Source organism: Durio zibethinus, chromosome 17, assembly GCF_047325235.1.
Source record: "Durio zibethinus cultivar Kanyao isolate XHJ-2024 chromosome 17, ASM4732523v1, whole genome shotgun sequence".
Lineage (NCBI taxonomy): Eukaryota > Viridiplantae > Streptophyta > Magnoliopsida > Malvales > Malvaceae > Durio > Durio zibethinus.
Genome location: NC_143178.1, coordinates 24,095,890 through 24,121,892, shown reverse-complemented (window position 1 = coordinate 24,121,892; position 26,003 = coordinate 24,095,890). Strand labels below are relative to the sequence as shown.

At 34.6% G+C, this 26,003-nt stretch overlaps 4 protein-coding genes and 3 pseudogenes across 6 annotated transcripts; 4 read left to right on the top strand and 3 right to left on the bottom strand.

Annotated features, from left to right (window-relative positions):
• Positions 1-1,283: 1,283 nt before the first annotated feature.
• Positions 1,284-5,831, bottom strand: LOC111275135 (uncharacterized; annotated as a pseudogene). Its single transcript, XR_016329385.1, has 8 exons — positions 5,219-5,831; positions 3,794-3,958; positions 3,495-3,593; positions 3,299-3,400; positions 3,074-3,193; positions 2,448-2,585; positions 1,983-2,273; positions 1,284-1,842 (listed from the first exon to the last, which is right to left on the bottom strand). The product of XR_016329385.1 is annotated as an uncharacterized LOC111275135 (transcript).
• Positions 5,832-6,954: 1,123 nt separating this feature from the next.
• Positions 6,955-10,614, bottom strand: LOC111284782 (26S proteasome non-ATPase regulatory subunit 6 homolog). The gene is made up of 8 exons (XM_022873727.2): positions 10,391-10,614; positions 10,171-10,285; positions 8,604-8,694; positions 8,356-8,501; positions 8,036-8,255; positions 7,834-7,942; positions 7,491-7,659; positions 6,955-7,318 (listed from the first exon to the last, which is right to left on the bottom strand). The coding sequence occupies exons 1-8, from the start codon at positions 10,527-10,529 to the stop codon at positions 7,144-7,146; spliced, it is 1,164 nt and encodes a 387-aa protein (XP_022729462.1). The 5' UTR covers positions 10,530-10,614; the 3' UTR covers positions 6,955-7,143.
• Positions 10,615-10,817: 203 nt separating this feature from the next.
• On the top strand, positions 10,818-14,284 carry LOC111275127 (elongator complex protein 3-like; annotated as a pseudogene). The gene is made up of 8 exons (XR_016329388.1): positions 10,818-11,334; positions 11,621-11,793; positions 12,186-12,357; positions 12,698-12,864; positions 12,979-13,198; positions 13,291-13,391; positions 13,660-13,812; positions 14,018-14,284. The product of XR_016329388.1 is annotated as an elongator complex protein 3-like (transcript).
• Positions 10,862-11,636, top strand: LOC149514145 (elongator complex protein 3 pseudogene; annotated as a pseudogene).
• A 198-nt stretch (positions 14,285-14,482) lies between the features above and the next one.
• On the top strand, positions 14,483-16,752 carry LOC111289754 (Radical SAM superfamily protein). Its single transcript, XM_022881049.2, has 2 exons — positions 14,483-15,539; positions 15,623-16,752. Exons 1-2 carry the CDS (start codon positions 14,749-14,751, stop codon positions 16,248-16,250), a joined length of 1,419 nt encoding a protein of 472 aa, XP_022736784.1. The 5' UTR covers positions 14,483-14,748; the 3' UTR covers positions 16,251-16,752.
• Positions 16,753-19,044: 2,292 nt separating this feature from the next.
• LOC111289751 (E3 ubiquitin-protein ligase AIRP2-like) lies at positions 19,045-21,511 on the top strand. The gene is made up of 5 exons (XM_022881034.2): positions 19,045-19,392; positions 19,897-20,059; positions 20,211-20,277; positions 20,710-20,944; positions 21,058-21,511. The coding sequence occupies exons 1-5, from the start codon at positions 19,307-19,309 to the stop codon at positions 21,266-21,268; spliced, it is 762 nt and encodes a 253-aa protein (XP_022736769.1). The 5' UTR covers positions 19,045-19,306; the 3' UTR covers positions 21,269-21,511.
• A 2,072-nt stretch (positions 21,512-23,583) lies between these two features.
• On the bottom strand, positions 23,584-25,200 carry LOC111289741 (GDSL esterase/lipase At3g48460-like). Its single transcript, XM_022881022.2, has 2 exons — positions 24,506-25,200; positions 23,584-24,248 (listed from the first exon to the last, which is right to left on the bottom strand). The coding sequence occupies exons 1-2, from the start codon at positions 25,157-25,159 to the stop codon at positions 23,745-23,747; spliced, it is 1,158 nt and encodes a 385-aa protein (XP_022736757.1). The 5' UTR covers positions 25,160-25,200; the 3' UTR covers positions 23,584-23,744.
• Between the last annotated feature and the right edge of the window lie 803 nt (positions 25,201-26,003).

The window sequence follows — 26,003 nt, the reverse complement described above, 5'->3', positions numbered from 1 at the left end:
ACGCCCGTTGGTGCAATTTATAGATAGCGCGTTGGGGGCAGTTATGGTCATTTTTTTGAGTCGGTGGCTCGGTGCCTTTTCTGTTTAGGAATTGCCTATTATGGCCCCCTGGGCTTAACATTCGACACTTAGGCTTTAAATAAAGCTTAACCCAATTTACAGTTGTTTTGCCTTAGCTGCGCATGAAACCTGCAAATTAGAAGAGGCCATAGAGCATGAGAGATCCATTCAAGGCTCCGACTATCCCTCCAGATTTAAAAATTTATCAAAATTTTGAAAAAGTTTGAAAGAAAATTAAAACACATTAAATGAATTTTTGACAAAATTTTGAGGTCCTTTTAAGTTTTGGGTTGAACTTTAGATAAAAAAAATTAAAATCCTGACCTGGCTCAACTCAAATAAAAAATATATAATTAAAATATTATAATTATATAAGTATAATAATTATATATATTTTTTAAAAAATAACTTTTTATTATATAAACTAAATTTAAATGAATAAATTTGGAATTTAATTTTTTTAATTTAAGTCGAATTGAAAAAAATTTTGAGATCTAAAATATCTGATCATATTAGACTTAAAACAAAATGCACAAGAACAAATGGTGAACACAATCCTGGAGTAGCTTATTTTCGATATTTTTCAATGAGAAGAAGTATATATCTACTTAAGCCAAAAAATTTTCATGCTTCATCTTTTCTGATTAAAAAAAATATTATTCTTGTCCAAAAAATATAGAATGCATTAATTAAAACATAACAAACTGCACATCTCGAGGAAGGCACACAACAATCTATCTGCGATCTATCTGCACATCCTGAGCGCTCTGACACTCCCTGACCGTGTTTTCCTCTTGGCTCCTGTAAAACCCTCTCACCTCTAGATCACCTTCCAGTCGAGCTCCACGTTACCCTCACTAAAAACACCATCAACGAGAACCATAATTGGTATTCAAGAAAGTGATGGAAATGTTACGTTATTGGCAGGGAAGCAAAAATATGGAATTTTGCTTTTGAGAGGGCAGAAAAGATGGCAGGTATAGAAAAAGGAAGCATCGGGGCAACTTTCTAACCGAAACACTTCCAGCTGTCTTCCAAATGGATGAAATCCTATATGAGCTTAGGGCTCACTCTGTTGGCCTAACCTGGACAATGGGATTACATTTTCAGCTATGTTAAGACATTCCAAGGTCACCCAGATATATTGTTGCCAGACAGGGTTCAAGTTGGTATGACTCAACACTTAATGAAAAGTTACTCTGATCTCCTCATCAGGACATGTCATAGGCGTGGCGTCCATGCCATAGGTGGAATGGTATGCAATTTTTGGTTTTCTAGCTTCATTCCATTTATCTGTTGGAACAATCATAGAGTTTCGGGAGAATATTTGGGATTGAAGGACCAATATTCTTGAACAGGCAGCTCAGATTCCAATTAGAGATGATACAGCAGCAAATGAGGCAGCCTTTGATTTTGTAAGGAACGATAAAAAAAGAGAGGTGAAAGCAGAGCATGATGGAACTTGGGCAGCTAACCCAGGACTCATCCAAGCCTGCATGGAAGTCTTCACCAACAACATGGGAAATGCTCCTAACCAAACCCAGACCGTTAAACGAGAAGATGCAGCTAACTTAACAGAAGAAGACCTATTGCAAAGGCCTAGAGGGGTCCGTACCATGGTGGTTCCATTTGAAGAGAATTGGCTTTCAAAACTTCCAGGTTTCTCAAATTTAGTTCCAGTATATTCTCTAATACTTATTGAAGGGCAATCAGTAAATGCTAGGCTCCAACTCCATGGCTGCTAGTAAATTGATTGCTCAGATCTTGCACAGAGGGTGCTTCCTATTTTGTGAAGAGATAGGAAAGGGAGATAAAGAGAGAAGGAGTAGAGATGATTTACATAATCAGCAAACTTTACATTTGTTGTTACATGAGCTGCAAGTTTAGGAAGCAAACATCAGAATTATCATGTCACAGATTACCTGAGAAAGATTGCATTTATTCTTGCGTGATAATGGAGAAGCGTCATTAGAAGTCTCCCAGTGTAACCAAGGTAGCATTACACCATCTATTTCAATAGGGGCAGATCTAAATACTGCTGCACTCTGGTAGTTCGGTGTCTTTGTTTTTCCCCCTACACTTGGACTAGTATCACTCCTGTCTCCATCTAATGATGAAATATCTGTATCTTCAACATTTGTAATGAAATCTTCAATATATTTTTCAGCCTCCTCAGTCAATTGCCTGGACATCCTATTTCTGTCATTGCTCCTCTGGTAAACAACTTGTATATTGATTAAACAATCAAAGAAATATCAATCACCATTCTTACATCAAATAACATCAGAATATAATGGATTTTAACAGGAAAATAATGAAAACATGAAAATAACCATATAAAATACAAAGTCCTCCATTATTGCAGGGAGTGTAAGAGGAAGTTGTACCTTTGTGGCTTGCAATGGTTTCTCAACAGTAGCGTTCTTTGGTTTAGGAAGCAATTCTTTGACAATTTTAGAGAGCTCTCTGCATTGCTGCTCCTCCAACAGAATCTCAGTTAATAAATCTTGTCTACACTTCTCTGACTGTCAAGTCAAAAAATAAAACCAATCACTAATGATTTCCAGTTTGAGGTGCAAAGCCTCAATTAAGGAAATAAATAGCATAAAAAATTAAAAGTAAATAATTAAATAGGTTAACAATTGCCTGCTAATGAAGCATAAATCAAAAACCATGTTAATATGCATGAAAGTATTCTTTTTTCATCGAAAGCAACTTAAATGCAACCTTATTTTTGGTTTCCAATATAAAGTAAAAATCTGGAAGAAACATCAGTTTGGGGCAAGCATGAACCTACAGTACTAGGTCTCCGAGTGGTATCAGTACACCTTCAACTACAAAAAAGTATTCTACAAAGTGCAATGTCTAAATAGTCTAAGACTAAGGAGGCCACATGCAGATGCAACTAGCAACTGTGCTGTACATAGAAAAAACAGGAAAAAAATTTTATTTAAAGTATTTATTAACACTTTTCTGAAGTGCCATACAGAATGCTCATGATATGACTTCACACCTTTTCCAATTTTGTTGTGTACTTCCTTCTATTTGTAGAAACAGCCTGAAGAACATCAGAATTGTCAGATAGCAAACCATCTTTGCTCGCTGTGCCTGACTTCTTTGTTTTCACCATTGCCTGCATAAACCATGAGACCATGTGTAGCCAACAAAACCTATGCAGCACATTCTGCTCAGAGAAAACAAAGCACTAAGCATGTTGATAGGACATAGAATTACAAACTTGTTCAAGTTGTGTCTTGATCTCCTCCACAGCATGTCTAAGCTCTTTTCACATTGCAGCATACAACCCACCATTCACATCATCCCCAGTGGTATGCTCTCCCTAACAGGTAGGAAATACAAGAGTGACAGATTTAGCAAAACATCTTCTCAGTGGTAGTTATATAATTGTGATTTTCTAAAAATAAAAATCCAACCTTTTTCTGCTCATAAACTGCTTGTATTGTCCTCTCCATCCCATTTTTTTTGGAAAGAGCATCTCTCCCTTCATCATCAGTAAAAGCAGAAGAATGGCTCTGATTCCATTTACGTATACATTTCATTAAGCTTATGAAATGAATTTGACAAACACAAGTTTGAAAGATGCTAAAAAATCCAGGTACAGTGAGGATTAACCCAACCACTAAATAGCATCCTTGGCTAAAAATCCCACTTAACAAAGTGGTGCTAAGTAAAAGTTAGAATTATATTTTTCCAAGAGAAAGATAAAGCTTACAGAGCAGCCATCATGGTACTTTAAGTCTTTTTGGCTGAGAGACCTTCTCAGTCCTTGTCTATTATTTGAAGCTGTTGGTTTATGAGTTGAGGATACCTGATTGTTTCCACCAATGGAACTCATACTAGCAACGTTCCTTGAGTTCTGTGAATGATCTAGATCACTCTGCAATTTTTAGAAACAAGAAATGCATACATCTTAACAAGTTCGTATTTTTTATTATTATTCCTAGTACAACGAAAAAACCACTAGGTTTAATTAAAGCCAACCATACTGTCTATTATCAATGATACTTCATCTTTAATACAGATACAAGAAATAAACATATTTGAATAATTGTGCGAAAGTTCAAGAACCCCGCATTTACTTTCTTCAAATGCAATGCAAAAGTACCTAGTTTAATAAAAGATTATCTACTGTTTAAGTAAAGGAAAATGATTTGTGATCTAAATCATGAAAATCCACGAAAGAAATGCCAATGAATGAACTTAAACTCCTAGATTTGGAACATAAACTTAGCAATGACACTTGAAATACCATAAAAGTTTGATAGTTATTAGATACTTGAAAGAGAAGCCGGAAGTCCTTACCAAATAATCCCACATTTTTCTCATTTTGGCCAAAGTATTTAGAACGCCATTAAGGAGATGTTAAAAGTACATGCCCCAGATGATAAAAGTTTTTAGTTGGCTTGTCCACATAAATTGATCTTTGAGTCCAAGTTAAGCAAAAATCAACCACAAAAGCAAGCAGATTGCGAAGTCTGATCTCCAGATACTGTGTCATTCATGGATTTAAATAGCGTCCATGATGCGGTATAAGGGCCGCTATTTAGCGGTAGCATCAACCTCCACCACCATTACTCACCACAATAGGTAAATCGTCATTCGTACACATAGCGGTGTATTGCATCCGCAAATAGTAGTATAATGGAAAATTGCAGCCACAAAGGGATGCTAAAATCGTTATTTGTGGTTTTCTTTAATATATCTATGAATTTTATAACATATTAATTTTAAGTTATAACTAAAATATGTGAAAAAATTATTTTAGCCTGTAAATACAAGATTAAAATATAATAAGTTACTTTAAATATCGTAAATAAATATTATTATATGAAACTATTCTTTTGCTTTATTTTATGATAAATTGTGAAAATCTTAAATAAATTCACGATCATGATAAGCAAGACTATTGTTATCTTATCCATTATGTCCGCAATTGCGATAAATGGAAGCAACCAAAACGCAGTCTAGACCGCATTTTAGATACCTGATTATAACATCCAATTTATCCAACTGATTAAACCACTAAACCTTTACAGAGCTAAACATTCTAATATGGCTAATGAATTCTTCTAAATAATGAGCACAGACAAACGAACAAAAACAATATTAATGATGATGATGATGATAACAATAGTACCTCAGAATCATTAATTTGATACCTAACAGCCGAGACCGATCTTCTCCTTCTGGAGTTAGCAATATCCGAAGTTAACCTTCCTCCAGCACCACTATTTACAAAACTATCCCAGGATCCTTGCCTGGAAATGGACCGTCCTCTTCTCTGAGTCACACTCTCTCCTTCGCCATCACGGGGGCTGAGGTCAACATACCGCAAAGCCGAACGTCCTCTGAGGGAGGAGTTAAAGAGCTGGATGGCGAGATCGTCGAGGCTAATCTCCGGGAACCCCGATCCCTTGACGGTATTGACGAACCTCTCTCTGGTGAGGGGAGGAGCAGGAGTAGCCTCATCATCGTATTCGGCAGCTCTGGGAAGACGGTGGGAGAATCTACTGAGACTCCTGGCGCGGCGGTGGACGGAGGTGCCGTTGGAGGAAGAAGAGTCTCGGATGAGTCGGAGAGGGAAGTTCTCTTGGTGGTTGACAAAGCTGAAGTTGCCATTGAAAGAAAGAAAGACAGATAGAGAGCAGAGGAAATTAATATAGGAGGAGTGCTTGAATGTGGGATTTATTAGGGATTTAGAGAGGTTATCATTTGGGGCTGTTTTGAAAAAGAGAGAGACAGAGAAGCTCAACAAGAAGGTACAGATAGCTAAGCTGACAGACAGAAAAAAAAAGAACAACGTCTTTTGAAAAAAAAAAAAAAAGGGAAAATTGGCCGAGAGATCGAAAATAGGGGGAATTGGAAATATGGGAACTGTTTTAACTTATACTTTAAAATGACCCTGGGTTTTCTGTTTAAATTACGAATTTACCATTGACCAACTGATAACGCCCCCTTACCAATTTTTTGGGATAATACCCCTTTTGACCTACGAATTATTATGCTTTTTATAATGTGATCCCTAAATAAAAAATATTTTAATCAAATATTTAAACTTCATTTTCATGTACCTCGATTCCTTACAACCGTTAAAATAATGTTGATATAATATTTAAATATTAATATAATTAATAATTTATTATTATATGATTTAAGATGTGATTGTTATATATATATTTTTAAAATTAAAAAATTATTTAAAGTATAATTTTTTTAAAAAATTATTTTATTTTTTAAAAATAATACATAACTTTCAGAAGAGTGACATGATAATCGCATATCATTTATATTTACATTTAAATGTCCATCAGAGCAATACTCTAACGATGTTAAAAATTAAGATAATTTAATACATAAAAATAAATTTTAAGTATTTAATTAAAAAAAATTTTTGTTTAAATACTGCAATAAAAAAATTCCAATAGAAAAAATTATTTTATTTTTTAAAAATAATACATAACTTTCAGAAGAGTGACATGATAATCGCATATCATTTATATTTACATTTAAATGCCCATCAGAGCAATACTCTAACGATGTTAAAAATTAAGATAATTTAATACATAAAAATAAAATTTAAGTATTTAATTAAAAAAATTTTTTGTTTAAATACTGCAATAAAAAAATTCCAATAGTTCAAAAGTCAAATAAAGTATTAATTCTTTTTTTAATTTCTCTAAACATAATTGGTGGGAAAACTTTTGTTTTGATACTGTCAATAGTATCAGGCGAGTTGTACAAATTGTATTTGAACAGATATGGAAATGACATCCAAAAAAGCAAGGCTGTGGTTGCCCGTCCTCCCTATAGAAAACATGGGTTTTAAATATGGGACACCACCATCCACAATTGTATATGTTCAACTCACATACGTTGATCGGCCAGTGATAACCTTTTTCATTTCTAAATCAGAAGAAAACGAGAAGTGGGAACGAAAGTAATATAGTTATCACAACCATGAAATGAGAAAAAGTCCCAAAGCATTACTCTGTCTTTCATATTTCTTTGAAACTGGAGAATGTTGGTAATCCATTTCTAAATCAGAAGAAATGCCTAACTACTTCACAGATCAATGACGCGAGACAATTTCTGGATCCTGTTTAATAAGAAGTCTCCTTGTTTAATAGTTGCCTGGTAGAGAGCATTCTTTCCATCAGGGCGGTTAGTTTCAAGAACACCAGCAACCTTGTCAATCCTGCAATGAAGCTTCCCCGCTGCAATAAAACGTGCTAGCTCCCTGGAATCATGGAAGAGAAACAATCATGCCAGGGCAGGAAAAATGATACAGCCATATCAACATCAAATGAGAAATTGCCCTACAGAAACTCGAGCAATTTTAACGGAAGTGATAATGAACAGGGAAAAAGGTATAGATATGCATAGGGAGATCATTGGATGTAACCACTTACAGATCAATGAACTCCACTGTCACCCCAAAAGCCTTTGCCATGGCTTCAATTGTAACACTCTTGTAGGATTCCAAAAATTGAGAGTAAACAACAGTTCTAACCTCCCTCATGTAAAACCGGAAATGAGGATGCAAATAGCGGTCCAATTTAATCTGCTCTGTCAGGCCAGCTGATATATAATTCAAACAAATTGAATGAATCAATCAGAAATTTGAGCTTCTATCGAATGTGAGAAAACTCATAAATGTTGGGAAAGCAATGGCACTAGATAAGAAGGAATAAATGTTGGGACAAACTGACGATTCAACATCAAGCTATAAAAAATTACTAGACCTATACATACCGAATGCTAAGAAGAATGATTTGTACTGACAATCGTAAAGAGAGTTTAAAAATTCTGAAAGATATGGAATTTTTCCAATCACAGTCAGAATCTCAGGAGCATCAACCACCTATAACAATTAGCCATTCAGTAACTTTGACTGACCCAAATATTAAATAGTACAAGTCATAGGACAACAATGTTGAGGAAAACTCCAAAATACCTTTTGTTTCAGGGAAACTCTATCCAATGATATGATGCTTGTAAGCACGGTGTAAAATATGAATGTGTCATAAGGGAAAAGTTCATAAGTTGTGAAGGTTGAAATGGAACCCAGAAACAAATTGGCAGCCTTCTTAAAATTTCGAGTGGACATGCAATACAAGCCTTCATACACCTTCAAACGATTCTTCCTCTCCCAGTCACCTCCTCCTTCAAACAAGCTGGCATCAAAATATGAGCAGCAATAAGTAACTGGGCATACATCTCGAGTTATGCAAAAGTCTACACTGATTTATATTGTTAATCCATATGATTATATACCTTTTTGCTTTATCAATGCTCTTGGAAATAAGATCAAAATCCATGTAGAAAAACCCAATCTGCAATGTATAGAACACCAAGTCCATCTTTTGCCCAACAGCAACTGTCTTGCTTTCTGTAACCTTCAGTTGCTCCAATGCTTTCTCCTAGATTAAGAAGCACATAAGTCAGATGAGAAATATAGAGCTCAAACATAAATAGATGAGCAGACATCAACTTCAAGAGCACTAAACTACAATTCTAAATACCTTTTCACCTATCTGAATGTAATATAAGGATTTAGCCAACTGTGCTTCTCGAACTTCACTTTCACCTAAGTTTTCTTCAGCATCAGCAATCCTACAATGCCAAAAGGTAGACTTGAGCTAAACATAATTCAATAAAAAAATCGTCCAATATATCAAGATGTGTTTCTTTCCTTTTTTAAAGAGGGGATTGGGGGGTTGAAAACTATTGAGAAATAGTTAATGTGCAAGAGTTTCAGGAGAAAATTAAGCCCATTTTATGGTTCGTACATTAAAGCATGTGCCATTAATTATAAATTTTTAGTTCTGCAATTGACAGCATCATTAGTTCAAAATCCTAATATTATTAACATGCAAACTCTCAAGCAATTGAGAGGGAGTTATGATCTTGGATAGGTGTACATTCTTATATAGAAAGAAAAACTGCTATAGATTCAAATCCCTCTAACTACTTTTTGAATGATGTGGAGTGGAAGAAAATAGAATATCAGGCAACTGAAAAGGAGTTATGATGTTAGAAGGGTGTACATTCTTGTATAGATTGAAAAAATGCTATAAATTCAAATCCTTCTAACTACTTTCCGGAAACTGGCAAAAAAAAAAAAACTACATTCCGGATGTTGTGGAGGGAAAGAAATAGAAAAGGTTTTGATAGGGAAGAATTACCCACCTCAAAGCTCTTGAATACTTGGATTTACACTATTTGTTTTCCATTTCATGGCCAGGAAGTGTTAGAAGTACAGGATGCTATAGATTTTGTTGATCTCTTGTTTTATAAAACCAGCATTGTACAAGGGTTGGCATTCCCTTGGTGCTTTTAGTGTGTTCATTTCCTCTACCAAAAGAAGGGGAAACAGTAATTATTACTTCATCCCAGTTCATAGTTTTTTGTCTGCTGAAAGAACTAGAGAGTTGAGATAATTAAGGTACAACCAAGAGTAATACCTATTCTGTTCTTTGTACTAAAAGAACACTCAACTCATATCTATCCAACTCAGCAGTATTTGATTAACAGCATAAATCACTCAGCATTTGGACATAAATCTCCTAAATGTTATCACTCCAAACAAGAAACCATAACAGTAATAAATCTCTCACAATAACAGTTTTAAATGAAAACTGCCCTATTTGTTGCAAGAGAAGTATAAGGAAAACAGACCTACAATTCAATCCATCACAACACTAATTAAAATTTCAATTCTTGAAGCCCCCAATTGGTTCAGAATCTGTCTCTTTCTCCGAACTTCAATTCCACTACAACTTCCAAATCTATATGCACCTTAACACTTCTTCACCTCTCCCATAAGTCTCATGCAATCACCAAGCAAGGTTTCAGTCAATTCAGTTTAGGCTAAAGTTCCAAATTGTATTCTCATCAATTTAAGAATTAAATAAACCCTAACTAACAATGTGAACCAAAAACCTAACAAATGTAACCGGAAACCTAAGATCTTATACTTCCCATCCACAATTAAGACCAGAAAACCTCAAATCTATAATAAAATTCCATTAATCTTAATTAATCAGCAACCAAACAGGACAAGAAAATTGAAGACAAAGAAAAACTCACTTATCGTCCAGCTTCTTAATCTCGTCCTCGTTCTTGGCAAGCATTGAGTCCAAAACGCTCTGATCCAGCTCCACTAATTTATGACCAACTAGAGTTTCATAATATGGAGTCATATCTAAAACCGCCACAGCAAAGAAAAAAAACACGCAAGGCATTTCGTGTTAGAGTTGAATCCGAATAATTGACTCAGAAAAGAGAAGAGTTGATTCGGGCAAGTTACCATTGGATTTGACTGAGTTGAGGACCTCATCCTTGATACGGATCTTCTCGATATCAGGAAAGTCCGGGTGCTTGAGGAGGAAAACGTTGTGAGCAAGGATGAGTTGCTGTGACTGCTGAATTCCTTCTTGCGCGTCCATTGGTGAGTCGATTAAGTGAGAACTGAGTTGGTATGAAACGAATTAGCTTCTCCTTTTCGTTTGATTGGGAAAGGAGAAATCAGACAACCGGCTTCGTCGGGGATTTGCATCTTATATGCGGGAAGGAAACTTCACGCGCTTCTCTGTCTTCAAAATTTAACAACGTCGTCGTTTAAAAAGAGAGTCTAGATTAAGGTCGAAGTCGGTTGGCGAATTGATATAGAAAACGCTGTCGTTTTAAAGTGTATTCGAGTTATAATTCCTTTCTTTACTTCGCGTAACCGCGTTGAGCATATATCGGTTACATCCTTCCCTTCTCTCTCTACATTGCAATGGCTACTGCCGTCCTAGCTGCGGAGCCGAAAAAGCACCCACGTCCGGGCCGTGGCGGGTTTCAAGACCACGGCCTAACTGAAGAAGAGGCCCGAGTTCGAGCTATTGCCGAAATTGTCAACTCAATGGTGGAACTCTCACGGAAGAACAAAACAGTAGACTTTAACGCGATCAAATCCGCCGCGTGTCGAAAATACGGACTCGCACGCGCCCCTAAGCTGGTGGAGATGATCGCGGCATTTCCTGAGTCAGACCGTGAGTCCCTGCTTCCTAAACTCCGAGCCAAACCTGTCCGAACCGCCTCCGGAATCGCAGTCGTGGCGGTTATGTCGAAGCCGCACCGGTGCCCGCATATTGCGACTACGGGGAATATTTGTGTGTATTGCCTCGGTGGACCAGACTCGGATTTTGAGTACAGTACCCAGTCGTATACTGGATATGAGCCAACTAGCATGCGAACAATTCGAGCTAGGTAAGTTTTTACCTTTCTGGAGTAATCAATTAGCTTAATTTGAGTATTTGAGCTCGTTGATTTCTGCTTTGATATTGGAAAACTATTCAAATATGAGTATTTAGTTAAGTTTTGAAACTTATGTACTGATTTTTTGTTCATTGAAAACTTATATCCCTTTCTTTTGATACAAACCAAACATAATATAGAATGATTATCATCCTGTGTACCAAACATGAACTGAGTTCTATGGTATAGTTAGAAGCCAACTTTGGCATTCTTAACAGTATGATTATGGGATTTTCAGGTTGAATTCATCTTGATGGGTGGTACTTTCATGTCACTGCCAGCAGATTACCGAGACTATTTTATTAGGAATCTTCATGATGCTTTGACAGGATACACTTCTGCCAATGTTGAAGAGGCGGTTGCCTACTCGGAGCATAGTGCGGTAAAGTGCATTGGAATGACAATTGAAACGTGAGTTATCATGTAGCAATTTGAGATATCAATATTTTAGTCTTTTGAGAATTGTCAGGTTTAATTTATTTTCTAGTGATTGGGACTCAAAACTGGTATAATTGGTCGTTTGGTAGAATGTAGACAATTATCAGAATTCCTGCTTATTTTATTATTTTCAAAAATTGGGGCTACTAGGTATGGTGTCACTTGCTCTACTGTTGCATAAAACTAGGCAGGACTGCAGTTTCTGTGTAACAATAGTGTCCAGAGTTGAAAATATGCTTTTTTCTTGCAGTTTTCTGTATCAGAAATATGTAGTAAAAATTTGTTTGATTTTTACTTATCTTCTTGATCATCACACACACCGCATACTTAATATGAGGTTGACTTCCTCTGATTCTAATCTACAGTAGGCCTGACTATTGCCTTGGCCTCATCTGCACCAAATGCTTTCTTCTGGTTGTACACGACTGGAGATTGGAGTTCAAAGCACATGAGGATGTTGCTCGTGACACTAATAGAGGACACACAGTTGCTGCAGTAGCTGATTGTTTTTGCTTGGCAAAGGATGCTGGTTTTAAGGTATCTCAATACCCTGCCATACATGCTATTCTCTAGAGTGAGAAGACAGTTGCATTTCCTCTAGTTATCTCTATATGGTAGAAAAAAACCCCGTTCACCTCTTCTTCTTCATTGTCCTCTCTCCTTTCTTTTCCCTTTCACATGTAGTGCAACCATTGAACAAAACAAAAGATCTTTTGAACTCTAAACGGCATTGTCTATCACAAACCATATACCAAATTGACTGAAATCAAATTTCATTGCAATGGAGTATGTGGCTTAATTATCAGTTTTTGCATTTTATGCATTTAGGTTCTTTCAATTTTATCCTCTCCTTGAAATTTTCATTTCTTTTCTGGAGGTTGTTGCTCATATGATGCCTGATCTTCCTAATGTTGGTGTTGAGAGAGACTTGGAAAGTTTTAAGGAGTTTTTTGAGAGCCCTTTATTTCGAGCTGATGGGCTTAAAATTTATCCCACCCTTGTAATTCGTGGAACTGGCCTCTATGAGCTTTGGAAAACTGGCAGGTATAGTTATCTATACCTCTTTTTTTGAGATTCCATGGGTCATTATTTTCTTTGGATTTCTGGTTCCTTTCAGGTTTAATAGGAAGTAATAATTATAGTTATTTACTTTTTCAGGTATAGAAATTACCCACCTGAGCAGCTTGTGGACATTGTGGCAAGGATCTTGGCCATGGTACCTCCTTGGACACGTGTTTATAGGGTCCAGCGGGATATTCCTATGCCTCTGGTTACTTCAGGGGTTGAGAAAGGAAATCTTCGTGAGCTAGCTTTAGCACGTATGGATGACTTGGGCCTGAAGTGTCGGGATGTTCGAACACGTGAAGCTGGAATCCAGGTAAGGAGAGACAATGTTGCTCCTCAGGAATCTGTTCATGCTGAAAAACATTAACCTTTTGAGGATGTAATGATGTGTTTATTTGGATACAGGACATTGTAAAATTAAACCTGAAGAAGTTGAGCTTGTTCGACGTGATTATACAGCAAATGAAGGTTGGGAAACATTTCTGTCATATGAAGATACACGCCAGGTACTGCAAAGACCTTCTCTTTATATTGGGGTGTGTGTCACTGTGTCTACAGTTAACTGCTTGTAACACCCAAATAATTATTTCATGTCCACTTGTTAACTGGCCTAGTTGCATGTTCTTTCCTGTATTAGGGTATAAATATTATATCATATTGAGTTTGAGATTGTCTCCATCTATTTCAGTAATTCTTGTACTTCTTGATACAATGTTTTTTAAATAGCAGCTTGTCTGTGCTAAAACATAATATGCCTTCTCATTTTGGACACAGGATATTCTTGTTGGGTTGTTGCGTCTGCGAAAATGTGGCCGGAACACTACTTGCCCTGAACTAATGGGGAAATGTTCTATAGTCCGTGAACTTCATGTGTATGGAACTGCTATTCCAGTTCATGGCAGGGATGCTGACAAACTGCAACACCAGGTAATGATCAATTCTTTAGTACTAAAATATAACCTAGAAAGAACAGAGTTGAATAGAAGTTGCCCTATTTTGAGGTGGATACACATCAAGTTCAACACCTTGATTTTATTTCATTTTTTTAGCACAATAAAATGTCTGGACTTGTCTTCAGCCGGCTCATCCAGTAAACTTTGGCTAACTGCGCATGTTTCTCCTTTCTTTGCAGGGTTATGGTACACTTTTGATGGAAGAAGCAGAGCGTATTGCTCGCAGAGAGCATAGATCAACAAAAATAGCTGTTATCTCCGGTGTAGGAACCCGCCATTACTATAGGAAATTAGGCTATGAGCTTGAAGGGCCTTACATGGTGAAATATCTTGTTTGAGGGTAGTTTTGGATGCAACACAATTTTGTATTCTGTATATCATGGAATTAGTGTAAAACTCTAGTAACATATATCAATCATTAGCTTGTGATATTAGAGTTTGTTCAATTGTTTGTCTGCCGACATGATGCCATATTTGTATCCTCTCCTTCAAATCATTTTCAGACATTTCAACTATGAGCTACATTTTTTCATGACAAACTTATCTTCAATAGACTCACAATGTTAAACACAACTAGTTGGGTTTAAATATATATATATATATATATATTTCGTATTTATACAAGTTGTAATATAATAATTTTTGCAGTTACATATGTTTAACATAAAATAGATAAGCATAACTGAAACTTGAGTGATGGAAAACAAAATACCAAACTTGAAACCAGGGCCCATATGCTTAAAAGATTCAAGACAGGAAATTTTGTCATCAACATGGCCACAGCTTCAAGCCCTTGGAAAGTATTTTAAGCTTGCAGGGTCTTTGTTCAGTGATTACTACATTTGTCCCTATCCCTCGGGTGTTTTACTTGAAGTCCCATCGTTATTCACCACCACTCCATCGATAAGTAATGCTCAAATCAACCCTTACTCCAATTTTCTCAGCCTTCCCCGCCAAACCCAGCTATCCAAAACTCCTTTCCCGTGCCATTTCCTGTACCTTAACTTCCGCTCCACCAACTGTTCAACAAAATGCCTCACACAACATCTTCGCAACCCCTCAACTCCCTCCAACTTCAGCTTATATTCACCTCCCTTTCTGTCGAAAACGCTGCCACTACTGCGATTTCCCAATCGTCGCTCTTGGTTCTTCCTCAACCCAAACCGACGACGACGACCCTCGTATATCAAACTACATCCAATTGCTTTGCCGAGAAATCAATGCCTCCAAAGTAAATTTCAAGTCACACCCACCTCTTGAAACCGTCTTTTTTGGTGGGGGAACACCATCTCTTGTGCCACCAAGGCTAGTTTCATCGGTTCTGGATTTGTTGAGAGCGAAATTTGGGGTGAGTTCGGATGCTGAGATATCAATGGAAATGGACCCGGGAACCTTTGATGCTAAGAAAATGGAAGAGTTGGTAGAGCTGGGAGTGAATAGAGTGTCATTGGGAGTTCAAGCATTTCAAGAGGACTTGTTAATGGCTTGTGGGAGAGCACATGGTGTTAACGAAGTTTACGAGGCCATTGAAATAGTGGGGTCGTGTGGGGTTGAGAATTGGAGTTTGGATCTTATCTCTTCTCTTCCTCACCAAACTCCACAAATGTGGGAGGAAAGCTTGCGGTTAACCATTGAAGCTCAGCCTAAGCACGTTTCTGTTTATGATTTGCAAGTTGAACAAGGCACCAAATTTGGAACATTGTAAGTATTACTATGATTATTGGGGAAAGCCATAGCTTTTAGCTTCATGATGGAATGAAAATTCAACTTTTAAATCTTTGTAGGTACACGCCAGGGGAGCTTCCTTTACCTTCAGATGTCCAGTCAGCTGATCTTTATAGAATGGCGTCGAGGATGCTTTCGGATGCTGGTTATAACCATTATGAAATAAGCAGTTATTCCCAAGAAGGATTTGAATGTAAGCACAACTTTACCTACTGGAAAAACAAGCCATTTTATGCTTTTGGCCTAGGGTCTGCTAGTTATGTACGTGGAATGAGGTTTTCAAGACCCAAGAAAATGAGAGGGTACATTAATTTTGTACAGAATTTAGAGAATGGCACGGTGGGTTACACTGGGAATTCTGATATAGACACCGGGGAGTTGGCCTTAGATGTTGTGATGCTCTCTCTTAGAACTGCAAGAGGGCTTGATTTGAAGTCTTTTCAAGGTGCATTTGGTAACTCAGTTGTTGGTTCTCTGTGTGAGGCTTATAAGCCTTTTGTTGAAAGCAGGCATGTGCTTTGCTTGAATGAGCACAGAAGAGTTGTAACTGCAGATGAATACAACACCATGCTATTGAATGGAGACGATATCGGGAGAGGATTAGCTTATATTCGGCTCAGTGATCCAGATGGTTTTCTCTTATCAAATGAATTGATATCTGTTGCATTTTCTGTTATTACTCCCTAGAAAGCTCAAAGTGGTAAAAGGCATTAACTGGGGAAATATGAAGGAAGAAGCAGCACCTGCTTTTGTCACCATGTTGCTTATTGCACTAACTTACTCTATAGCAAATGGAATTATTGGTGGCATTGGGCTCCATTTTGCTCTTAGCTTATATTATTTAGTAGTGGAATTGACTGGGCTCCATTTTGCACCTAGCTTGTATGATTTAGTAGTGGAATTGACTTAAGTGGTTGAACAAGAAGAGGAAAATGGTGGTCAGAGAAGAAAATGAAGTGTCAGCTGCTGCATCTGGGGCTGAGTCCAAGGTTGTGATCATATGAATGGTAGAGAAGCAGTCAAGTTTTTAATTAGAGACTACATTTTTGTTTTAAAAACTAGGTTGGGAATCAAGAATTGTTCTTATAGGCAGTGAAAAAGAATCGTTATCGCATCATCACGTCATTTTATTATTTGATCTAATATTCCTTATCTATCGATCATCCAAATAAAGTATTAATATCTCTCATCCAATATCTAAAATATTAGTATAACTTTTGACTGTTTTGTGATTTATTGATGATGATAGAATTAATTTTTCATCGACCTATTTGTTTGTTTGTCATCTTTTCCCTTTTGGGAAAATAATTTTTTTATGCTATAATTATTGCAGCAATTAGCACCAACAAAAATCAATTCAATTAACAAAACATTAAATGCATTAGGTGAAAATAGAAAATATTGAATGTATTAAATTGATAGGAAAGAATATATTTTTAAAATTATTTAGAAACAAAATTTTTTATGATACATAAAAAAATTAATGATATTTTCGTACTTGATTTGAATAAAACATGAAACAAAATTACCTCGACCATTTTTCTTTAAAACATAAGTCAATCAAATATTTTATTTCACATATTATTAAAGATGTTTATGGATCATATCAAATTCAAGTTAGGTTTATATTTGATATTAATAATTTATATGTTTATTTAAATTTGGTTTAATTTTATATGTTTGCTCTTAAAATTTTTTCAAACTCAACCCAAATTAAAATATAAATCTCAAGCCGATCATTAAAGTTAATTTATATAATAAAATTTTAATTTTTTTAAATAAAAAATAAAAAATAAAAAATACATATATATTTATATAATTATAATATTTTAATTATATATAATTTATTTGAGTCGGACACAAATTTTATTTTATTTTTTAAAATCGAATAAAAAATTTAAATAAATTTAAAAATTATATCAAAATTAATTTAATAAATTTTAATTTTTTATCTAAACATTCTTAAAATTTGAACAAATCTTCATCAAATAACACCTACAAGCTTCAGAAAATTACGAGAACAAAAACCAGGTCAAAATTATTATCCTAAACCCAAATGCACCGTCGTAATTTTTGACTTTTTCCATATGATAGATTGCAAAATCATTGACCTTTCTTGAAAAAGGGTTCTGCTCTTGCAAAATTCACATTTTTCAGACAAAGCTATCTAGTCTAATTACTACTAATCCGTTTTCCATGAAATAAACATGTTGATTTTTTTTTTAATTTTATTATTTGTACCCTTTTATCAATGGTAGTTGCTTTTCATAAATTCTTGAATTATGATCTACTTTTGGGTGAAAATGAATAAATTTTAACTGATTTAATTCATGAAAATTGATTAAATTTGGTCTAATTAATTTGATTTCAATAATAATCGATTAAATAAAGTGATTTAATAAATTAATTTGATTTATTTTTAATTTTTAAAATTAATAATTAAATTAATCAAATTAATAAATTTTTAAATATATATTTAAAAACATATATAATATTTTTATTTATATTTTAAAAATAATAAATACGACATTGATAGCAAAATTATTAAATGAGTTTTATTGAGTGAAATTTATTACAAAATTATTATTCAAAATTAATGACAAACAATGGTGAAAAAAAAAATTCAATTTTGACTGCATAGATTAAATCGACCGACCTATGTCCATTATTTTCAGTTATTTAAAAAATTGATTGATTTGGGTTATTTTAAGAAAAATAATTAATTTGATTTTTAATTTTTCAATTTGTATAACAGGCAATGGATCAACATTGAATTTTGTAATTGTATTATAATTTTTTATTATTTTATTTAAAAATAAAAAAGTTAAATATATAATAATAAAATTTAATGAAATTAAAATATAATAACAAAATTGGAATTTAATTTTTTTTAATATTTTTTAGAAAAAATAAAAAGAGGAAAACTTAAGAATATCAAAGTTGGAGCAGCAGACCAATTGCCCCAATAGTCCAACAGGCAATAATACTGAGCTGACTTAAAACGGTTTCGTAACAGGCACAGTTATATTAACTTTAATCAAATTTCGAATCCAAAAGTAAAAATTAAAAAAATTAAATTATATATTTTTATTAATATTTATATATATATTTAAATTTTTATAAAATAAAAATAAGTATTTATATTTAAATTTATTTAAATATATTAAAAATTATATCAAAATAAAAATTAATTTTAAAAAATTATAAAATTTATAAATTTTAATTTCATTCAAACCATATAAAAATTTAATTCAAATTTAAATTAAATTTTAAAAATTTATAATTTTATATATTATTAAAAAATTCAAATTAAATTTATTCGGATGCGAAGTGTCATTCTTACAATCAACAAGTACCTACGAGCTACCCACCCCCACTGCACTATGCCATGTTATTATTAAATGCTCAAGGATCCAGTCAAAGTGCAGTGTTATTAGAAAATCAAAAATCAAACTCAAGGTTTAATTATTTTTTAATTCAAAACGAAACACAAGTCCACTGACCAATTCTCTTTGTCTTCTTTTAAAAAGCGTTTGATGGATGTTAGGTTTTCATAAGACCTTGCTCTGCTCCCACCTGTGTCTTCTTTACTCTATAGACCTTTCTTTTGTTCAACAAAGATCAAAATTTTCAAGTTGATACAATATTTAGAAGGAAAAGGAAAACAACCCAAGTTTTAAAATCTACATTTTTCCCTTTGTTTTACGTTATTGTTGGTTTAAACTTTGAAGTGAAGGGAAATTATGGATTATTTCGAGCTTTCCGCAAGTTCATCTTACCAAGATTACCTTAAGGTTGTTGAAGCTGACATTCAGCATGCAAATGTGCTGTGAGTTCACTCTCTGTTCTCTTTTTTTTTTTTTTTTTGGTTTATTCATGTAGCTGGGACTTGCTTGATGTTGAATGATATTAAAACTTGATGGGATTCTTTGGAAATTCAGTTTTGATTATGTTTAATGGGGTTTCTGTCTGTTACATTTCAACAATCTAGACAAGAAGTCAAAAAGGTCTCCTTTATGTTCTGTTTAAGAGTTGTTTGATGTTTCTATCATACGACAGATTGAAGGAAAATGTTTTTTCCAAGTAAAATATTTGATAGGATGTTTACCGAGTTTCAGGGATCAAGCTGTCATTTTTATAAAATTTGTAGCTTTTGTATCATCATCTCATTTGCTTTTGTATCATCATCTCATTTGCTTTTGTGCAGTAATGATCCATAATTTTAAATTTTTAATGGCATTGCTTTCTGAATTTGCACAGTAATATTTCAATTCTACTCCTTTTTCTGTTTTTTTACTATGTTTTTATAATTTTGTTTTTAAATTGTTGCTAGAGCGGCTTCTATTCCAAGAGCTAAGGGAGGTGGATGTCTTCAAATGAAGCTGGTTTACAATCATTTGGCACCCATTTTCTTGTTTTTTCTTCAGTGGTTGGATGGCTCATGTTCATGTCTACTTTCAAGTTATGTTAACCTATTTCACATTGTTGTGTATCAGGTCAGTTAACTTACACTCACTTATGTATGAGTTTCTTGCGTGAATTCCGTTGTTGTTATTTTTGTTTCCTCTTCTTCTTGCAGTTTTAATCTAGAAAATGAAATCAATTATAGGTAATGAATCTTGTTTGCTTGTTGATTTTTGTTTTTAGGTATGCTGCGATGGCAGGCCAACTATGTCTTCATGTAGAAGGAAAGCAACCATAAGGGAATTCTATTGTATGTGAAGTGAACTACCATGTCTTTTATGTTGTTTTGTTCTTAATTTACACTATATTTGGTGATTTAAGTGTAGAAAAGAAGTGAGAGAAATAACAAAGAAGGAAGAATTTAAGTAGTATCTTATTTCTCTTGTTTTTCATTTCTGTATTCCCTTGACTTTCCAAACAAGAGGAATCATTTGATTCTTCACTTCTATCAGTCCAAATAAACCCGTAAATGCTAATAGTCTCTTTTGGTTTATATTCTTAATTCAGGAATCCTAATTGAGTTCATATACATTATTCTAGTCTAGACCACAATCCAATCCTCCTGGAAGCCTAAACCATTTGTTTTAAAAGATTGAATTGTCTTCTTATGTTTTCAATTTGGATAGAACAGGATGGCATTCATATTTTCGGAATTTATAGAGTTACTGATGTAAAATTGCAGCTGTCATATTACCATCTCTTCAGCATCTTCAAGGTGACCTCTCAGAGCTTGATGTAACTTCAGAGGAAGACCACTGCTTTGAGATGGTTGTCAAGAAGAAATTAGACGATAAGAGGAAAGTATCAGATGTGGAGTTGGAGAGAGAAGATGAATGTGGAATCTGTCTGGAGCCATGCAATAAAATAGTTTTGCCAAATTGCTGCCATGCAATGTGTATCAATTGCTATCGTGACTGGTATGTAACACCTCATTTTTCCTGCTTTTGGACTTGGTCCTTGGTTAATATACAGTAATTGAGAAAATCCTTATCCTTAACATCTAAGCCACTTGGTCTTCCTTACCTTTCAGGAGCTTAAGATCAGAATCTTGTCCATTTTGTCGTGGAAGTCTAAAAAGAGTAACTTCTGGGGACTTGTGGGTTCTTACACACAGTACTGATGTGGTTGAAACCCAAACCATGTTAAAGGAGGATATATTGCGCTTTCATTTGTATATAAACCAGTTGCCTAAGGATTTGCCTGATTCCTTGTTCCTAATGTATTACGAGTATTTAATCTAATCTGCTGGGAGAAATTCTGATGTACAGAGAGAAAATTGCCAACCGTTGGACGTGCATATATTCTGGTGAGATTTTCACATTGAGAATTTCAGTTCCACTATGTTTTTAGCAAAATATTGTATATGATCATGTAAGATTTCTGATTATTAATATATTAATTATCTCTGCGATATCTTTCAGACTTAAAGTTATGTTTGTTGACAATGCACTATGAAACACTTGACTGGAAAACTGTTGGAGGCTCGTTAACATTTTTATGAGCATTTAAACTTTAGAGAGCTTCAAGCATTTCACCACTTTTTTCAGCAAAATAATTACAATACAAGCTTATGCATATGCCCCATTTATTGTGGCCTTCTAGCTTTGTTTGCAATTTTCTTTTTAACTTGAATAATTAATGGCATGGAAGGAAAAACCAGTTCATATATGATAAGCCAGATATAGATGCTAATCAGAGTCAGAGGGACTTTAAATTCTTCCTAATGTAAAGAATTTTGCTGTGAAATGCAGAGATTTATACGAGGGCTCTTAAATAGTATTATTAGGGAAAGTTAATGTCACATGCTGCAAGCTGGTTGCAGTTCCAAATTAAAGGATGATTCAATAAACTAGCATTGCTTGAATATGACTTGGTTCTATGTTTTTTTTTTTATTTTTAGAAAAGAAGCTGCAGTCTAGAGATAAGTAAATGGGTTTCGGGTGCTAGGATTAAAACTTTAGATATGTTAGATACAACTCCTAAGGTGATTGCATGAATCAGTTGAATAAGCCATGAGTCGGCTTTATGCATTTTGAAATGCGACGGAGCATGGAAAATGCAGCAGGAAACAACTGCCAAGAATACACCCACAATTAAGGATCTTGTTTACTTCATACAGCTGTGGCAGTTCCTTATGGTTAATAGGAAAGTGGATTTGATCAAAACTCTACTTTTATTTGTGATTCATTAGACCTATTTATCATCAACATTGCTCCATTATAGTTGGCCGCAGATTGCTAGCTGGTCACTTTGTTATTTATCCAATCACCTTTGAGCCAATTTAATGGCCAATCGGCAATGGCTATCTCTTTTACTGGGGATGTGATGTAAACTAAATGCAATTTTATTGGGTAGGAACAATGAAAGAAGAAGCAAAAGGTTTTATTGTTCCATACTAATAGGTATTACTAATAAGATCGTTTCACTTAAATTAATTTGATGTCCGATTGATTATCTGAATTAAATGGATTTGGTCGGTTAAAACTAAAATATGAACACACCTACTATCAGCATGCTATGTATTAAAGTATGTTCCTCATATCAATGTATTTGATTCAGTGAGAATCAGGAAAATACAGGGCCATATGTTACTGTCATTATTAAACATGAAGAGCCGGTTCTTCATGATTTCTGCAGATTATAGAAAGGGGAAAATATCAGTGAACATATGAAAATCCAAAAGTATTTTTATGTTAGTTTTTGCTTAACTGGTTTAGCAGATGTGAAACATGTACATTCTACTGAGATTTAAAATTGGCTTTCTCTGATTAATCACAAGTACATTATAATTATAGCCATCCAACTCCTCAAGTGAAAACCTTTAATGTGCCAACAGCCACTTGGTGGTTTGTTGGTAGAATGTGGGACTCTTAGTTACAGTAATCATGAATCAAATCCTGACAACCTCAAATATACCAAAACGAAAGCCTTTACTGAATGGCAGGTCAAAGCCAGCAAATTTCCATACCATTTTTATGAATGGCGACTCTTGTCCAGTTTCAAATAATTGCAGTCCAATCTTTTGTTTTCTGTTTATCATTTCAAACAAAGCATATGCTTCACGCTCATTGCCTTCAAATCTTTACTTGAGCTGGACTCATGGGAACTATACTCTGGTTATTTGCAGATTTCTGCTTCAATCATATTGAGATCCTGTACTTCTCTATCAATCTATAATAGTATTATTCTTATGTTTGTCTTTCCATGCCTGTAAAATTAAGATTTAAGCATGCTAACTTTACCAAATTTTACTTTGTCTCTTCACTCACTCTCTTATCTTCCCGTATTCAAGATTTCTGAATTACAACGTAATACATCAATTCTTAATTTTTTTTATAAAAGAAATCACAAATCAAAGATAAAAAATTACAGATGCTAATATTTGAATTTTAGATTTGGATGTCACCTTCGAGTGACTGCATAAATTTCAGGTTCATCCATCGTTTCTTTTGATTCCCACTTAAGATACAAATTAAATTTCTTGTTCTAATCAAACAGAGATCATATTTAATCCCCATATCTGCATTGATAGATAAAAATCAGAGAAGGTTTCTATCATTGCAATATAGCGTGTCCATATCTTGCTAGTGTTGTACTATTGAAAAGACAGATCTCAAGTAAAGCTTCTGGCTTACAGGTCACAAGTGAATTGTAAAGATATAATTAACAAGAAATAGTACCAAAGCAATTTCGAAAGACAAAAGGAGTTTGGTGCTTTCATGGCTTCCGCTGTTTTCTTTCCAGCAAGGATTTGAATGGAGGATTACTGAGATTTCCATTGAGAAACATGCCTGCAACTACCTTATACATAGCTTCAGTGAGGTGCACTCCATCCCAGTTGATGTATTCAGAAGGATTTGAGCAAGCAGTGACAGAAGGATTACCACATGTATTAAACACCTCAAAGTTGTAGGGATCTCCTGTTCCACAACATGCCTTGAAGCTCTCTTTGAATCCATATTTCCCTGGATTCTTCATGACCATGCGATAGGCATTCCAATAATCAGCATAAACAATCACAGCTTGGGGAAACTGCCTCCTGAGATCCGACAACTTGGATTGGAGGACAAGGTTGTGCATGTCGCTTTGGTTGTTCACGCTCTTCACACAGCCTATATCATCTCTGTCATCTGATGGTGCCAGTGTCATGGCCAGTGGTAAGCATCCTGCTGTAGGCAGAGCTTGAACAACAACATATTTTGCACCCTTCTTCAGCAGTGCCTGCAAAATCATTGGAACAAAGTCAGTATCAGATTTTATGAACTCCTTGTCATGAATCATGTGCTTAATCCACCATAATCGAGCTTTGGCTACAGTGACGGATCCAGAATTTTTTCGGAGGTGTCCACTTATATTATACATAAAAATATTTAACTCTGTATGACTGAGAAAAAAAGGGAAGATGAAAATTCTTACCCTTTGCCTATAAAAGGAAATGAAGCCAAAAATTACTTTATTACTTGAAGTTAATCAATTACCTGTAAAAACTCAGTGAAACTATATATAGCAAGTTTTCTTATAGTTTCATCTGATACGGTCGATCCAAGAGTATAGGCATAATCATTGACACCAATTTCACCAACCCAGAATAAGGCATCATCCAATGCATCTTTGCACTTAGGCCCTGATTCTGGCCCTTTACAACCTTGACTCTCCAAGTACTTGTTAAACCAAATCATTTGAGTTTGGATTGATTCAGGGGTGATATCAAGAGAAAGGTTGTTCTTAACAAAGAAAGCATGATTTATTGCTGTTGAGCCTGCTACAGCAAAGTTCACCCCATAAGCTCTGTTGCCTTTGCTGTTACGGTAGGGTGGCAAGAAAGGCAAAGACAATGATTCAGCCACAAAGTCAATGACCAGCCGTCCATCGGAGTAACGGTTGGTAGGGTGGTGAAAGAAGGTGGTGCCATAGGGAGGGTTGGAAACATGAACAAAGCCATTGGGACCAGTGAGGGACTCCGTGTTACCGGTGTCAGTGAAAGAGTCCCCAAAGGCATAGATCTTCTTAAAGGGTCGTTGGCTCGTATCAGTTACAGCAAAAGCAGAAGGCAAAGAAGAAGATAGGATGAAGATTGTTGTGACTGTGATGAGCATCTTTTGCAAACAAGAAGGTGTTGAAACAGTAACCATTGTTTACAGGCTTCTTAGTCTTCTTAGTATCGCAGTGTCCTTTGGCACTTTGATAAATATATATATATATATATATATATATTATCTGTATTCCCAATCCCAGCACTTATTTAATGACATATTGCAATCTGGCCATACAATTTCTCGTAACCACAATTTTTTTTAATTTTACTTCAAACCGAAAAAAATTAAATCTTGATAATTAAAATTAAGAGTTTAATATTTCACCAACGAATCTTCGAATTAATATATTCAAGAAAGATAATTAATGGTGTCAACTTCCGAGTCGAGGGTGAAAACCTTAAAAAAAAAAAAAAAAAAAGAGAACAATTATGATAAAATCATGAAATATTTTTTACCTTTGAGCTCTGATGCTTAAGAGATCAGGACTAAAAAAATCAAAAGGAGAAAAAAATAAAATTGTAAGAAAATAATGAAATTGAATTATATATTATATATGTTATATCAATTTAAAAGTAAAAAATATATCTAATTATATGTTGACAGTAACTTATTAAAGAAATGACCAATTTAATTTTTAAACCCAAAAATACCCTTTAATCTAATTAAAATTTGAACAAAAAAAATGTGACGTTTTACAATAATCTCTTTTTTTCTTTTCAATCTATACCCGATCTTAATTCTTAAATATTGTTATCTTCCGCACACAATCTTTAATCACCACTATAGGAAAGCAAAGTTACTCAGTTGTTTACCAAGAAAATTGGCCAGATGATAGGTTATTCCATTCTTCAACTTATGACAAAATGAATTAGACTACGTGAAAAGAACATGTAATCAAACGCATATATGCACAATCAAATTTATATTTGAGTTTTTCACG